The sequence below is a fragment of the Solanum tuberosum genome, unplaced genomic scaffold (assembly GCF_000226075.1).
Source record: "Solanum tuberosum cultivar DM 1-3 516 R44 unplaced genomic scaffold, SolTub_3.0 scf00438, whole genome shotgun sequence".
NCBI classification, from domain to species: Eukaryota; Viridiplantae; Streptophyta; class Magnoliopsida; order Solanales; family Solanaceae; genus Solanum; species Solanum tuberosum.
The window spans coordinates 87,397-104,035 of NW_006239360.1; the positions used below are offsets into that span (position 1 = coordinate 87,397).

A 16,639-nucleotide genomic window follows, 5' to 3' on the forward strand; every position below is an offset into this window, starting at 1 on the left:
CTTCCATATCATCATCACTATTATCACCAAATATTTCATCTATTTCGTCTTCTATTTGGCTATTTAATTGTGGTAGTCCGGTATTTCTTCTTTCGGCATTGACCCAATCTCGAAACAACACCGATATTTCCAAACTATCCTTTGCTAATGAATATCGATGATCTCCAATCATAAATCTCGCCGCACTAAAGGCTTGCTCTGAAGCGACCGATGATGCTTGAATCGCTAGCACATCTCGAACAATCCTAGCAAGGGTCGGAAATTGATTTTCACGATTCTTCCACCATACTAATATTGGAGCTTGAAGTTGTCCTTCTTCATGCCTAATCTTTTCCCGTGCCTGATTGAAATATAAATCAAAATCATTATTAGTAGATGATTCAAGCTCAAGATAATCATCCATCCAATCATCCGTATCATCGCTTCTAGGTTTACAAGATGGAGGTTCAACTATTGGAATATTTTTTTCCATAGATTTATATGTATTATATAACTCTCTAGCTTTTATATATATGCTACTTTTACAATCTTCAACACTAGGAGTTTCATCATCTTTAATTTCTAAATTTGCATAAATCTTTTCAACCATTCTTTCAACACCTTTTAATTTGTAATTTGGGTTGAAAGTAGTAGTAGTCAAATAGATTTGAGGAATAGGGAAAAAATATTTTTTGAATTTTTCAATCATAAAAGCAAGGGAATTTTCAAATCGATCTTTTCCTTTATATTTTGCAAATTCAGATGAAATAGCACAAATATTTACTAAAACAGAAGAAATAGTTGGATAATATTGACCAGAAGCAGCATTTGTTGCTTTATAAAAAACACTTAAAAATTCAATAAGTTCTTTTGTATTTTCCCAATCTTCATAGCCAATTCTCAAATTCGGGTCCGCATTATGAGCATTAAAAACTAATTGTACCGGCTCTTGATAAATATAAGCAACTTGAAGCATTTCAAATAAAGAATTCCATCTAGTGCATACTTCTTTTGGAACTTTTCTATATTCAAGTCCACATTCTTTACAACGATTTTTAAATTCTGTAATTCTAGCTTTTATTTTAGCTTTAAAAATCCAATTACAAGCAAGTCTAATTTTTTCACAAGAAATTCCAAATTGAGAAACACCATCCTTTACTATCAAATTATACACATGTGCGGCACACTTAATATGAAAAGAATCATTATCAATTGGACAAAGTCTACATTTTAAATAATCAATTGCTTTCAAATTATTAGAAGCATTATCTAAAGTGACACTCATTATTTTATCACATATTCCATAAAATTGTAAAACAAGGCCTATTTTTGTTGCTATATAAGCACCGGTTTTAGTTTCTTCAACATATTTATATCCTAATATTCGTTTTTGCATGTTCCATTCATGGTCAATCCAATGGACAGTAATTGTAAAATAATCATTACCATTAGGACTACGTCCCATATCAGAAGTAATAGATAATCTACCATCATAATAAGCAAATAAACAACGAAGAAAATGACAATATTCTTTTTGATATTTAAAAAGATCACTTTTAATTGTACTTCTTGGAATACCTTCATAATCTGGGTTATACAATTCCCGAATATACTGAATAAAACCAGGATGTGAAGGAAATGAAAAAGGCAAACCACAAACAGCAACCATTTTAGCTAATTCTCTACGATCTTTTTCTTTACTATATGTGCGGTGTGTGCTTCGGCTAGCCGGGTTAGTCATATTTAATTCATTTTGAACCATATTAGAACCTCCAGCTCCCATAGAATTTTCAGGTTGAGGTATTCCATTTCTATTAGCCCTTTCTATATCATCTAGGCGAGCAAATTCTTTATTACACTTTCTCAAATGTGTTCTTAGTCGTCCCGTTCCCCCTTGTGTACCCGTAGTTACATGTTTCATGATCAATTTACATTTCGTGCAAGTAACAGTAGTTTTTTCCTCATTTTGTACCAAAAATTTCCATACTAAAGATCTTTTAACACGTACAACGGTCTTTGAAAAAGTAGGTAAAGAGGGGACTTCATCTTGTTCCGGTAATTCGGTAGCCGGACTAGTAGGGGTAGGGGTCTCATCATCTTCCTCATTTATTTCTACTTCCTCATCTAATTCTTCCTCAAAATTAGTAAAACATCTATTTAAAGTTTCATGATCTACTTCATTTTCGGAATTAAATTCAATAGGTCGTGAGTCTCGTGTAAAAGAAGTTTCATCAACATGAGTATAATCATTAGTATTAATTCTAAATCTAGGAGGTGGCAAATTTTTAGAATTAGAACTACTTCCTCCTCCCCTATTATTTTTTCTTTCCGACATTGGTCTTTTACCACTATATTTTTCCAAATTCATGTTCAAGTTTAAAATAATTAATATTATGAAAAACAAGCAAAGATAATATAACAAAAAAAAATAAAATAACTTAATTAATAAACAAATAAAAAATTAAAGTTGGAACGAATGTACCGAACGTCTACGTAAAAGTAGACGTATAACCAAAGCCGGAATTGAGAGATGCCAATTGAAGCTTCCGATTTACTTCAAATAAATCTCCGAAATTCGAACTCCAAGTCAATATCACAAAATAATAATTATGAATTTATGAGAGATTGAAAATTAAGAGATTTTATAAGATATTAATGAAATAGTTTGTGAATTTGTGATTTAAATGAAAAAATATGAGTATATTTATAGTGTTAAGGGGTAGAGAGGGGTGGGGGGCTGTTTGGAGCCGTTTTGGGCCCCAGCCCAACGGCTAAAAGGGCCCAACGGCTCTTTAACGTTCAAATTTTAAAAATAAATAAATAAATAAATAAAATTAAATTGACCGTTGAACCGGACCGGAACCGGTTCTTACCGAACCGGATAAAAATCCGGGTTCCGTTTTGGTACCGGTTCCGGTACCGATTCCGGTACCTATAAGACTGGTTCCTTATCGGTTCAACCGGTACCGGTCTTACCGGTACGGGAACCGGTCTTATAGGTACCGGAACCGGTACCGAAATGGAACCCGAATTTTTATCCGGTTGATCCGGTTCTTACCGGTCCGGACCGGACTGGACAAAAACCGGTCCGTTTGCCAGCCTTATTGTGAATTGAGGATTTGAAGTTGACCCAAGTAGAATCTTACATCAAAACATTTTATATTATAAGAGATATGATTGTTTGAAATTGACCCAAGTACAATCTTATATCAAAACTTAATCGGTATGGAAGCTTTCAACTCAAAAAAATTGTGCTAGGGGGTTCTAGTGACCTTAATTCATATTCAAATCCATTTCACACTAAATAGACGACCTTTACACATATGAAAAATTTAATAATAACCCGATACGACCTTATATGCAAATAAAGAATACTTCAGGCCTTAACTTAGAAATTTTTGGGGTGTTACAATATCTCCCCCTTTGGGATCATTCGTCCTCGAATGACAGTTAAACTGAGCATGGGAGGGGAAATAAATACTCTTACTATCTTCTGAACTTGCCTATTAACATAGGCGAAACTGAATCATACTATGAGCTTGGAGCTTTCTATAGCACATAAGTCAAGAACGATATGAGTTTGAACATAGTCATGCTTTATCTGAAGCTATTTTTACCTAGAACAAATTTATCTGGGTATGAAGTAAGAATGGAAATAATGCATTGATTGATATGACTAGAAGTTTTCAAGCTCAGAAACACTTCTCAACTATATTCTCATTTTTTATGACTACACTTCATTAGCTACAACTCCTGGTTCCCCTGTCCAGCTACGGAAAGTTACCTGAATTAGTGAGGGGTATTTTGGTCTTTTCCTTACTCCATCATATTAAAACGTTTTTTAGTAATATTTTGGGGTGAAATCTAATTTGGGTCAGTTTTACAAATCCTAAACTACAATTAGGATTTTGAGAGGAGTTCAAGAAGAGGAAAAATGAGGAGAAAAGGAGTTCATGATGCAGATATAGGTAACCAGGATCATCAACCAACGCTTCATTAATCTAGTTGAGTTCTAGATTTGTTTGGTGAGCCTCCTTGCTTCTGGAGGATCCCTCATTTATTTTCTGTTATTCAATTTGTTAGCGTCATCGGGGGTGTTGTCCCGACATCGAGGCTTCATAGATAGATAGACAGTAGTTCATGAGTCTTTTCATTTTCTTTTGTTAATGTTTTAAAGATTTAAGTTGCCTCTTTGTCTAGTGAATGTTTTATTTCTAAAATATTATGAGTTTACACTTTTGAGACAGTTGAGTAAAGTTACTTTTGAGTTCTTTTAAATGTTGAGTAAAGTTTTTCGTTGAGTATTGAGCCAGGCCAAAGGTTCGCTTTGGGCCAACAATGGTTCTCGAGTGTCGGCCACATCCAGGGTGTAGGATCAGGGCGTGGCATCTCCAAAATGGTCTATCTATGAAGTCTCGTATAAAGATAAGTGTCAGAATAAGACTTATAACACCTCAAAAAACTACTACTAACAACTCATAAAATTAAAGTCCTCTGGAAGCAATGAGGCCTCACTCAAAAGCCGACAAAAAGGAAGAAGTGATATCAATGAAACTCCTATTGATGATCATGAACACCTATATCTGCATCATGAAAAGATGCAAGTCAAATGACATCAGTACATTGAATGTACGAGTATGTAAAATAGCTGAGGAAAATAAAAATTGAACTCAAGAAGCTGAAGCAAGATACTCAACTGAATGTAATGAAATAAAGGAGTAAGATCATTTAAACTTTACAAATACTTACTCATCTCTAAACTCAATATACTAAGTTATATGATAAAAATACATTTTAACTCTATTTGGGAGATTCTCTCAAACCACTGAAAGAGTTCTTGCTTTTTAACATATGAGCTAAGTATTTTGGGAGTAGTATTGAGCACCGATACGCGGATGAGCCTTGAATCCATAATGGTCGTTTGAAGTTTATCCAAAACTCACAACTTAAGTATAACTTGCAAAATTATCAATTTAGCTATTTCCAACTTAGCGCTTTCTAAATTTAGCTCTTTCTAAGGCAGACTGTTACAATATCTCCCCTTGGGAACATTCTTCCTCGAATAAGATCACTCTAAAGTAGAACTAAGGGTGGAAACATCTAACACCCAACTAAAACACCCAACATGCAAATTAACACAGCATTTCAACTTAAGAAGTACCAAGAAAAGAATTAGTATCTTGATCTGGAATTTCTCCGGACTCAAAGAGATGTGGGTATCTCTTTTTCATATACTCCTCAGCCTCCGAAGTAGCTTCCTCAACAAATTGATTCCTCCATAAGACCTTGACTGATGCTACCTCCTTGGTTCTCAACTTGCGAACCTAACGATCCAGAATCTAAATGGGAATCTCCTCATAAGATAAGTTATCCTTAATACCAATGTCTTTAGTTGGTATAGTAAGTGAAGGATCGCCCATAAAATTCTTCAACATCGAAATGTGGAATACCGGATGGACTGCTGCTATCTCTGACGGTAGCTCCAACTCATAGGCTACATTGCTAATCCTCTTGGATATCTTGTAAGGACAAATATACCGGGGACTAAGCTTCCCCTTCTTACCAAATCTCATAACACCCTTCATGGGTGACACCTTCAATTAAACCCAATCATCCACCTCAAACTCCAAGTCTATTCTCCTGACATCGGTATAGGATTTCTGACTACTTTGCGTTGTTTTCAACCTCTCTTGAATGATCTTTACTTTCTCCATAGCTTGATGAACCAAATCAGGTCCTATCAATCCAACTTCATCCACCTCAAACCATCCAATAGGAGATCCACATCTTCTCCCATAAAGAGCCTCATAAAGAGCCATCTGGATGCTAGTGTGACAACTATTGTTGTAAGCAAACTCTATTAAAGGTAAGTGATCATCCCAACTACCCTTGATGCTAGAGTGATAACTATTGTTGTAAGAAAATTCAATGTAGTATTAAGCACTGATACGGGAATGAGTTCAAACAACTCACATTGAATCTCCCAAATCGATTTGACTTAGCCTTTTTTGAGAAATTATGTCAAACCACAGAAAGAGTTTTTGTTTTTAAACATATGAGCCGAGTATTTTGGAAGTAGTATTGAACACCGATATGAGGACGAGTTCATATAACTCAAGTCTCCATAAACCATCTAGCCATCGTGGGTAGAAATGGTCATACTTTTCAAATGACACCTTAATGCTTTTTAGCATAGACTAGTAGATCCACTTAGTTGAGGTGTTCTATATCACGGCAAGGTATATGACTGTTCTGCCAGTATGGGGGAGACGTTGTATCATCACTTAGCTCATAGTGATGGTTGTCGATTAGAGAAACTCTCACAGTATTATATTACTTTATATGTAAACTGAGTTGTTATTGTATTTCTTTAACACATTGAGTTGTAACATACTGTTTTAAATGCCTTGTATAAAATGCACCTTTATTGTTGTTTTACTTTGCATTTGAGTTGAGTATCTATGAGTTGAGTACAACGAAGGTAAGTGTTCTTTTCAGATTCCTTTCAAGCTTATGTCATGTTTAGTTTTCCCCTCGCATGCTCGTACATTCAATGTACTGATGCCATTTGGCATGCATCATTTTATGATGCAGACACAGGTAACCAGGATCAGCACCCATTGCTTCGTTGATCAAGTCGAGCACTCAAAGTCAATTGGTGAGCCTCCTTACTTTCCGGAGAATCCCTTTAGTTATTTTTTGCTTTATTGCTTTTAGCTATTTCAGTTGTTAGGATCATCGGGGGTCTTGTCCCGACACCCCTCTTAGTATCTAGAGCCTTCATAGACAGTTAGATATGAGTTCTTTAATCTTGATATTTCAGTTGTTTATGTAAAGACTTGGTTTGCCGTTTTGGCTAAGTTGAATGTTTATCCTTAAACGTTCTAAGTTTAATTTGAGACAGTTGTTTTAAATATGCATTTGATTTTTGTAATAATGCGTAAAGTCTTCCGCTGAGAGTCTAGCCAGGCCAAGGGTTCGCTTGGGGCGAACAATGGTTCTCGAGTGCCAGTCCTTCCCAGGGTGTAAGCTCAGGGAGTGACACTGTGGTTTGTTTCTTTGCTTTCCATAACACCTAGGACTTGCCTATCTTGACCATGTACCCTATAACTGACCTTCTAGTAAGTGGGCATGAAGCCCAATCAGCATCACAAAATGCAGAGACTAGTTCATCTGAGGAACTAGCCAGTAATAGGCTTTGACCAGGTTCCTTTTTTAAGTATCTCAACACTCTCAATGCAATATCCATATGTGACTTCTTTGGTTACTGTAGAAATTGACTCAAAGTCTGTGTGCTAAATGATATGTTTGGCCTTGTCATGTTAAGATACAACAGCTTCCCAATAAGTTTTTGATACATTGTCTGATCTGCCAATGGATCCTCATAATCATCTCTCAGTTTTACCTGCTCATCATATTGTCTTGATGTTAACTTAACATTGACATCAATAGGGGTTCATGCAGGCTTGGTTGTTGTCATACCAACCTCAGCTATAAGCTCAAGAGCATACTTCCTTTGATGCATCAATATACCATTTGCTAATCTACTAAACTCAATACCTAGGAAATACTTTAGTTCACCTAGGTCCTTCATCTTGAAAGCCTTTTGTAGTGCCTGATTATTGTCTTCTATTAATTCAAGACAGCTGCCAGTAATTAACATGTCATCTACATAAACTAGCACAATACATATTCCAACTTCTGACTTGTTGATGAACAATGAGTAATCATACTAACTTTGTTTGAACTTAAGACCAACAAGATCTTCAGTCAGGTTGTGATTCCACTGTCTTGGAGCTTGCTTGAGCCCATACAGTGACTTTGTTAGTCTGCAAACCTGCTCCCCTTGACTGACAAAGCCTTAAGGGAGCTGCATATATATATTTCATCCTCTAGATCACCCTGCAAGAAAGCATTAAAAACATCCATCTGATGAATATTCCAATGCCTTGAAGATCCAAGAGAAACAATGGATCTCAGTGTCACCATCTTAACAATTGGTGAGAAAGTTTCCTTGTAATCAATACCCTCTTATTGGCTATACCCCTTAGCTACCAACTTGGCTTTAACCCTCTCAACTTCTCCTGTAGATTTGTACTTAATTTTATATATCCATCTGCACCCTATATGTTTCTTTCCTTTTGGTAAATCTGTGATCTCCCAAGTGTTGTTGTCTTCTAAGGCTTGAATCTCAGATTTCATAGCATCAACCCACCTAGGATCCTTAACTGCATCTGAGTAGGTACAAGGTTCTTTCAAAGATGAGGTAGCAACTATATAACATTGATAGGCAGGAGATAGATGACTATAGCTCATGTAGTTGCATAAGGGATATTTAACATCCGTATTTATGTTGAGAGAGACAAAGTCCTTCATCCATAGAGGTTTGTGTGTAGTCCTTGAGAAACTTCTAGTATTAGCTGGTACAACCTACATAGGAACCTCTTGAAGTGTTTCCTCAATGATGTTAGTAGCCTGAGAAGTGGTCAAGGGATCAGGTATCTCTGAATCAAATTCTTGACATGGAGAAGCTGAGATAACTGTATCTTCATTACAGCTAGTTGTAAAAGGAACCTGGTGAGGAAGGTCTGGAATGGTGAAATCTGTAGCCTGCAAATTGTCTAAAAGTACTGGTTGGCTATCAGTGGTGTCTTTCTGTGAAAAAGGGAACACATCTTCCTTAAATATGACATCTTTACTGACAAATAATGATCTAGTAGTAAGATCAAATAGAATGTACCCCTTATGTATTTCTGAGTATCCCATATGAACTACAGTTTTAGACCTGGGGATCATCTTATCATGTTTAGTAAGAATCTTTGCAAAACATAAGCAACCAATAGTTCTGAAGTGTGATAGTTCTGGTTTCCTACCATATAGCTTCTCATAGGGAGTTTGATAGTTAAGCACACTACTAGGTATCCTATTAATAATATGTGCTGCAGCTAGTACACAATGTCCCCAGTACTTTAAAGGAATTTTTGCCTGAAATGTTAAGGCTTTTGTAACCTCAAGTAAGTGCCTGTGTTTTCTTTCAGCCACTTCATTCTGGTGAGGAGTGTAGGGGCATGATCTCTTATGAATAACTCCCATCTCCTTAAACATAGTCTCACACACATAATTCACAAACTCAGTACCATTACCAGTCCTTATCACTTTGATGGTTTTAGCAGACTGATTATTGACAAATCTTAGAAACAATTGTATGGACATACTCACACCATATTTATGCTTTAGCAGAAAAATCCAGGTCATCCTTGAGAAGTCATCAACTATTGTAAGAAATTATTTATTTCCATCAAAAGTAGTTGTGTTATAAGGACCCCAGAGGTCAACACGAATCAAATCAAAGTTGTTTGAACTTCTTATGCTACTAGAAGGAAAAGTAAGTCTTGTATGTTTGTCATAAGGACAGACTAAACACTTGGACACTCTATATATACTTTGATTATTCATATCAAATATCCTAGCAAGAACTCCTGAGGACACATGTCCTAGTCTTTGATGCCAAAGCTCCATGTCGAAGGCTATTTTAGCAACTGATCCTTCTTATCAGTGTACAAACATCCCTCTTTTCCACCAAAATGTTTTTGAGTGTACATACATCCTTCTTCTTCACCAATCTCCTTCACCTTTCCACTGTAAAATTCTTGGAAAACACAACAATTAGGAAAGAAAGTGACTGAGCACCCAAGTTCCTTTGTTAATTTGCTCACTGACATCAGGTTGTACTTGAATTCAAGTAGATAGAAGACATTAGAAATGATACTTCTATCTGAGAATGCACAAGAACCAACATGAGTCACTTGTTTAGTGTCTCCATTAGACAAATACACACTCTTAGGAACCTCTAACTTGGTTACAGACCCTTTGATAAACATATCCAACTGAGACACCATGTGGTTTGTTGCACTAGTATCTACAATTCACACTCTACTATTTTCAGAAACAAAGAAAGTTTTACCTGCAGTGTGACCAGCATGTGCAGCATAACAGTCTGAAGAAGTAGATTCATTCTTGTGCTGGAAACTTTTGAGGATATGATCATATTGTTCCTTTGTAAAAGTGCAGCCCTGAAGTAGTTGTTTGACCTTCATCTCAGTTTGACTCATTGTTTTGGGCACTTTGGAATTTTCTAACACTTCATCAACAACCTGAGTAATATCAGATTTCTTTCTCCATCTCGGAACAAGAACATTGGTATTCATACCATATGAGAAGTGAGCTAGTTGATGGTGACCAGATGAGGTAGAGTCTGAGGAAGTCCCCCATACCTTCCTTTTAGATTTGAAGTCTGGTGGATATCCCACAATCTTATAACAAAATTCTTTCTTATGACCCTTATAATGACAAAAGTCACATATCAAAATGTAATTCTTCTTGTATTTTTGACTTGTTCCTGAAGAAGTACTAGTTTTAGAGAACATAGCTACAGAATCTGCTCCCATTGAGTTTAATCCCATATTGTTAGTGACTGAAACCACAACCTTTTGACACTCATCTCCCACTATCATAACATATGCATGGTTAGTAATTGGTAAGGGATTCATTATCGGGATTTGGCTCCTAGCCTGATGGTAAGACTCATTTAACCTCATCAAAAACTGATATAACCTCTGCCTATTCAAATGAGTAACAAATCCTTTAGACTTGTCACAATTACAAGATGGAGCAAGAACTAAAGCTTCAAATTCATCGCATAGTGTTTTGAGCTTAGTGTAGTACACAAACACAGAATTAATGCCCTGATGTAATGAGGCAATGCCCTTATGTAGACTATAGGTTCTAGATCCATCTATCCTATTAAATCTCTCTTTCAAATCATTCTAGATTTGAAAAGCACTGGATGCAAAAGCAATGCCACTAAGTAGGCTCTTTGACACTGAATTCATCAACCACGAGAGTACAATTGCATTAACCCTTTCCCATTGTCCCCACAGTTCTTCACCAAACGTCTCTTTCATGCAGGATCCATCTACTAGCCTTACCTTTTTCCTTCCTAGTAGTGTTAGTGTAATAGAACGGTTCCATAGGGTATAGTTCTCAACGCCGCTAACTCCACTAATATCAGCAGGACTAAGGAAGAAAGGATGATTATAATCAATACCTTGTCCAGACAAAGATGCAACATGGAGTGGTGTTGATGTACTTTCATTTTGACCATTGTTGACGGTTTGATCCAGATCTACAGTTGCTCTGTTTGTTTCCATTTCTCTGATACTTCAATCAATTACTTGTCGCGGAAGCACATAACAACACAACTGAACAATAGATCCTAGTTTAGATTTGTAATTCTTCTAAAAAGATGAATCTGTGAATTGAATACTCAATTCTTTGATTCAACACCAATCGCCTTCCACAGAGATCATTGTGAGTAGCTCTGAGACCATGAACGTAAGTGAAAAACAAGCTCAATTAGCACAGAAACTCCATTAACAAGGAGCAGGCTAGTATTTATAGCTCATTCCTTTTACAATGGGTAACTAACTTCTAGAACTTACTAACAGAAAGTAGTTATAACTAACTTTAGGAAAAAGACTAATCTGCCCTTTATTAATCCTAACAGCTTTAACTTGTACTCTTCTTACTTCATTATCAGCTCATATCTCAACATTAACATATGACATTTTTTTGTCCTTTTTTTCCTTCTGTTTTTTTTTTTTGAACTATAGGCATTCGTTTATCATAAACTTTATTAGTAGGTCGAAATTATTTTCCTTTGTTAAACCTCACACAAGAATTTTCAATATAAATTGTTGTATAACTTTTTCATACGCGGCTAGTTTTAATTATTTTCTGTATGTGCTATAGAAAATCATGATGATGATTAGGCACCCAAATGAGTTTTCAGAAAGCAACAAAAGAATATAGTGAATGTTTTGATTGGCAATTTGGTCAATCTCCCGTTAGAAACCGATGTACAAGATGATGATCTAATACTCTTTGTGGAACACATTTCGATAATTAACTAGTTAATTCAAGAAATTATTTGGGCCGAGGGTTTATTAACTGTGAAAAAGAAATACATGACTCTATAAATGATTTTTGTAAAAAATTGCTTGATAAATCTTGGCATAAATTGGATCACCAAATGTCAGGATCGTACCCAAAAAGATTTGAATTCGGGATCCTACTTTACTGATAGGAGATAAAAAGACAAGAGGGCAGAAGGGAAGGGGAGGAAAGCTATGTGCGCAAACGAGTTTGTACGATCGTTAGAGCGAGTTAGGAATAATAGCCAACCAACAACGACTTCACCGTCTAACAGTCATGATACTTAAGGGGATCGAGTGGAGCACTCTTCTTGGTTGAGGCCTCATCTTTTTCACATGCACATATTAATAGTTTACCATACTCCCTCTTATAATTCATTCAAATTCCACACCGATATAATACTAGTATTACTTTTTCCCTTATTTCTTGAGCTTTACTTTATATTCTCATATTACGATATTCTAAACTTTATTGTTTTATGATTTTATCTGTGGGGACGCGAAGATCATTCTCATATGCGCAGTTCTACAATCTAGCTCTTTTCTTTACTATACTTTATGTTATTTACTTTATACTTGTATATTAAAACTACTAATTAATCAACCTAATCAACAATCTAAATCGACAAGCCATGCCCTTGACCTCTTATAAATTTAATTGTACCATCTTTTTTGGTAAATAAAGCTTGTAATTAGTATACAGTAATTACATTATGATAAACAAACAGGTCATCCTAATTATTATAATACGTATTACTACCCTGTTAATTGCATAAATTTCAATTACCGGGTGATTTTTCAAATATAATGTTTTGAGTTAAAGGTTATATGCATATGCTATTCCATATCAGATATTTCTCGTAATAACTCATCTTATTTATTTTTATCAACTGATGCATTCTAATTGACAATGTTTTTGCTATACTCCTCTGTCCCTAATTACTTGTCCACTTTTCATTTTTTTGTTGTCCCTAATTACTTGTCCATTTTGACAAATCAAGAAAGGACAAAATATTTTTATCTATTATACCCTCAATTAATTAGTTTGAAAAAGATAAAATTTCTTGAAAATCTTAAGTTTTTAATTCACTCACTTCATAATTAATAGGGATAAAATGGTAAACTCACTATATCAATAATTATTTTCTTAATAGGTGTGTCGATTAAAAGATGGACAACTAATTAGGGACCCCTCAGGCATTTTAGAAAAGGGAAGGGAACTTCTCACCCCGACGGAGAACTCATTGGTTCCGCGTTGATCGTAACCCGGTTCGAAAACCTTCTCTCATAGATTCCCTTCAACAAGTCATCGTCAGCAATCAGCTCTTATCCCTTGGTGTCAAAGGGCAAGTTCCTTTCTTGTCTTGCCCAAAAACAGAGGGAGTATTTGTTATGGGGAAACGTTTCCAATGAATTCCTATTGTTTCGAGATTTTTCATAAAAATCCTATACTTTGGACACCCAAAAAGCATTATTGGAGAAGATAATTACTACTCCCTCCATTCAATATTAATTGAATTTTTGAGGCATTTCAGTTTTCAAGACTACTTTTAGAGTGTTCTTCCAATTTTACCCTTCATTAGTTAGTAATGGAATTAGTGATTAATTAATATTTAGTTATTTTAATCATAAATTTGACAATAATTAATAAGGGTAAAAATGAAAAATTATGTTCAATTTATGTCTAAATGTATTTTTCTTAAAGGGTGTGAAACACCTCAAAAATTCAATTAATATGAAATGGAGGAAGTATTAAGAAGAAAAACTGCAGCAACCCCAATAAAACTCGAAATTTAAAAATTAGAATTGAGTAATAAGTGAAACTAAAGTTTGACTATTAAATGAATAAAGTATAATTTCAGGTCTACACCCTAATTACATAACTAACAAAACTCAAAACCCCAAGAAGAATTCTCAAAAGTTGAAAACTTCCTAGTCCAGAAATTAAGACTTATACAAAACCAAACTCAATTCCTCTTATTGTTGCACTTCCAATCTCTTGCTATCTGCAGCCTCGTTTTGTTTTGTTTCGTTAATGGAACTTCTCTGGCTGATGTTAAGCCATTATTTTTTTATCTCAGTCGTAATCTTTTTACTAAATTGGGTTTCTAAATAATGATACATGTACAAGTAATATAGTACTTAAAAAATTTGATACAGTACACAAAACATATGTATTAGGTTTGCTAAACATATAATTGTGCATACAGTTGAAACACTGATATATGTATCACATTCGAAGCTTTAGGTTTGTTAGGTGTATCAGTGATGTGTGTCTGAGTGATACAATACTAAAAAAGTTCAACACTATACTAACATGTATCATATTTGGGTAAGTATCAGCAAATGTCAGATGTCTCTTTCCTCTTTCAAACTGTTACTGGGTTTGGTAAATATGAAAAATATTGTTGGGTATATATAATTAAGGTCCAAACTATAGCTATTTACAAAAATTCCTCTTTAAGAGTGGTACTTTTAGTGGATGCTCTAGAAGTTCTAATTATTTTTTCCCTAAAATAAATAGGTGAAAAACTGAAGATCTTGACAATACCTTTTCTTTGAGTTGAAACAATTTTTCTATAAGTGCATCCATTTCCAGGGCTACCTTTTCTCAGGCTGCAACCAAATACAAGTTAGCTTTCCGTAAAGATGCTTTTAGTGACCAAATAGAGGTCCTTTATTGACCAAATTTCATATGAGAATGGACCAGTATGAACCAAGCTTGTAGACGATCATCAGAATGTACGGTGTAACTGGTGCCTTCTCCCAAAACTTTATAACTATATATATTGTACAAAGTTTGTCAATGACAAAAATAAAAGAATCACAAACTTGACCAAATAAAAACAGACTACTTCATGGTTACACTACTATTACAGGCAAACATTTAATAAATTACATCAAACTAAGTGGTAGGCAAATGACAAATCTTACCAGTATTGATTTTAGTCTCCATCTTGGCATCAATTGAATAACATATGACTGCCAAATAGTGGTATTATGAAGCTTTCGCTAAAATACCACATAAATGTAGGAATAGGAAGCCAGGTACCACAATCACATGTACAAGCAGTACGGTCTGCCCTTCCGAAAGGATTTGCCACAACTGAATTCGTGGCCAAATATCTTGTAAAAATCTTATGATCAACTTACCTGTTCGCCAATCAAATCAAGACCGACAACAAGGAAAGTAAACCCTTGAAACAATAGGAAATAGAAGTGAATCCCTTGAGCAGATAACAAACTTCTGACAGAGGCTGTTAATAATATAAATGCAAGGGCAAGCTCTTTCCTGTATAAACGATTTCTCTTCCTCTTTCCCATTTTCTTGGTCATCTCTAATTTGTTAAGTTCAGCAAGGCCTGATTCTGATGATGACCTTGAAACAGTATTCTTCTTCAACAAAGATTCAGATTCATTTTCCACCATCGCAACTAAATCAGCTTCTGATGATCGTCCAGACTTCTTCGTAACAATCCACTCGTAAGAACTTCCTAACTGGAAAAGCCCTGATACCATGGCATTGAATTTGGTCACAGACATTGTGTTTTCAAATAAAAGATAGGGTACAATAAAAGGGAATGACTGTGGAGCTGGAAGAATATTGAGGACAGACATAAGTCCAGGCACATAGCAGACGACCCAAGCTGGTAACTGGGCTTCTGGGAGGAACATGGTGAGTGGGAGGATGATACAAAAGAGAGTGAATGAATAAAATGGTAGGATGAGCTTCCGCAAGAGGAAAAATAGAAATATTAGGTTGGTTTTCTTGAGCCAGCTAACCTGAAATGAGAAGCATATACAAGAATCACTTGAAAAGATATTAATGATCTTTAAACTAGGAAAAAAAAGAATAGTGTGTATCCATTAAGCACTTAAGGATTCACACATTAAAATTAAGATGACACATTCCTTGATTAGAAGATAAGCCTCATAAGTTTACGTGTAATGAGACAATAAGGAGGTAATTACAATTACTTCCCTTACGTATAACAACACATACAATAACCTCTCTTTGGGTAGAGTAAAATTAACGACCATCATTATTCAAGTTTTTCCCAAAAATAACTGACGACATACGAGTCCTCCAAAAGAGGAAACTAGGGTACGAAAATATATGGAAGAAGAGGATGATCAGAGGAGAACGAATTTGAGGAAATAAAAGAAAATTATGTGGTCCTACAGCTCAAGTGGTTTATACGCCCAATGCGAAGATGTCAAAGAGAATACACACCCGAAGTCCTCGCTCTCTTATTTGCTATTGGCCTCCAAAGCAAGCACATAGAGGAAAAATGTTTCAGAAAGAAAAGCTTTTGAAGAGCTTACCCTACCAAAGTACAAACACAGGAAACCAACACTTGAAAAATTATAGGACCTATTTATTTGCAAGAGCAACTACTGTTTCCTACTTAAGTTCTACCATATTCAGCAACTACTCAGACCCAAGTTATTTCCAAAATTTTTGACTATCTGCAATATTCAACCAAAAAATCTCATATTTGCACAGCAAATGGACTTGATGTGGAAGAAACAGATTACCGAAAAAGAAAAAAAGGCAAGATTTCATGTTTCATGAAGTTCTATTTCTTCGTCTTCCAAAATTAAAGTTTTACATGCTTGAGACATGCCAATACTCTCCCCCCCCCCCCCCCCCCCCCCCCCCCCCC

The 16,639-nt window shown here is 35.4% G+C and overlaps 2 protein-coding genes across 2 annotated transcripts in view; both read right to left on the reverse strand.

Moving 5' to 3' along the window:
- Positions 1-14,928, reverse strand: part of LOC107058115 (uncharacterized) — a 24,695-nt gene extending 9,767 nt beyond the window's left edge. The window contains exons 1-3 of the mRNA XM_015303450.1: positions 14,907-14,928; positions 14,680-14,752; positions 14,524-14,588 (exon numbers count right to left, since the gene is read on the reverse strand). Of these exons, the coding sequence (XP_015158936.1) occupies positions 14,524-14,588; positions 14,680-14,752; positions 14,907-14,928 (160 nt within the window). The remainder of the gene's footprint in view (positions 1-14,523; positions 14,589-14,679; positions 14,753-14,906) is intronic.
- Positions 14,716-16,639, reverse strand: part of LOC102590735 (probable xyloglucan glycosyltransferase 6) — a 17,519-nt gene continuing 15,595 nt past the window's right edge. Inside the window, 1 exon segment of the mRNA XM_006363391.2 lies at positions 14,716-15,755. Within this exon segment, the coding sequence (XP_006363453.1) occupies positions 15,117-15,755 (639 nt within the window). The 3' untranslated portion in view covers positions 14,716-15,116.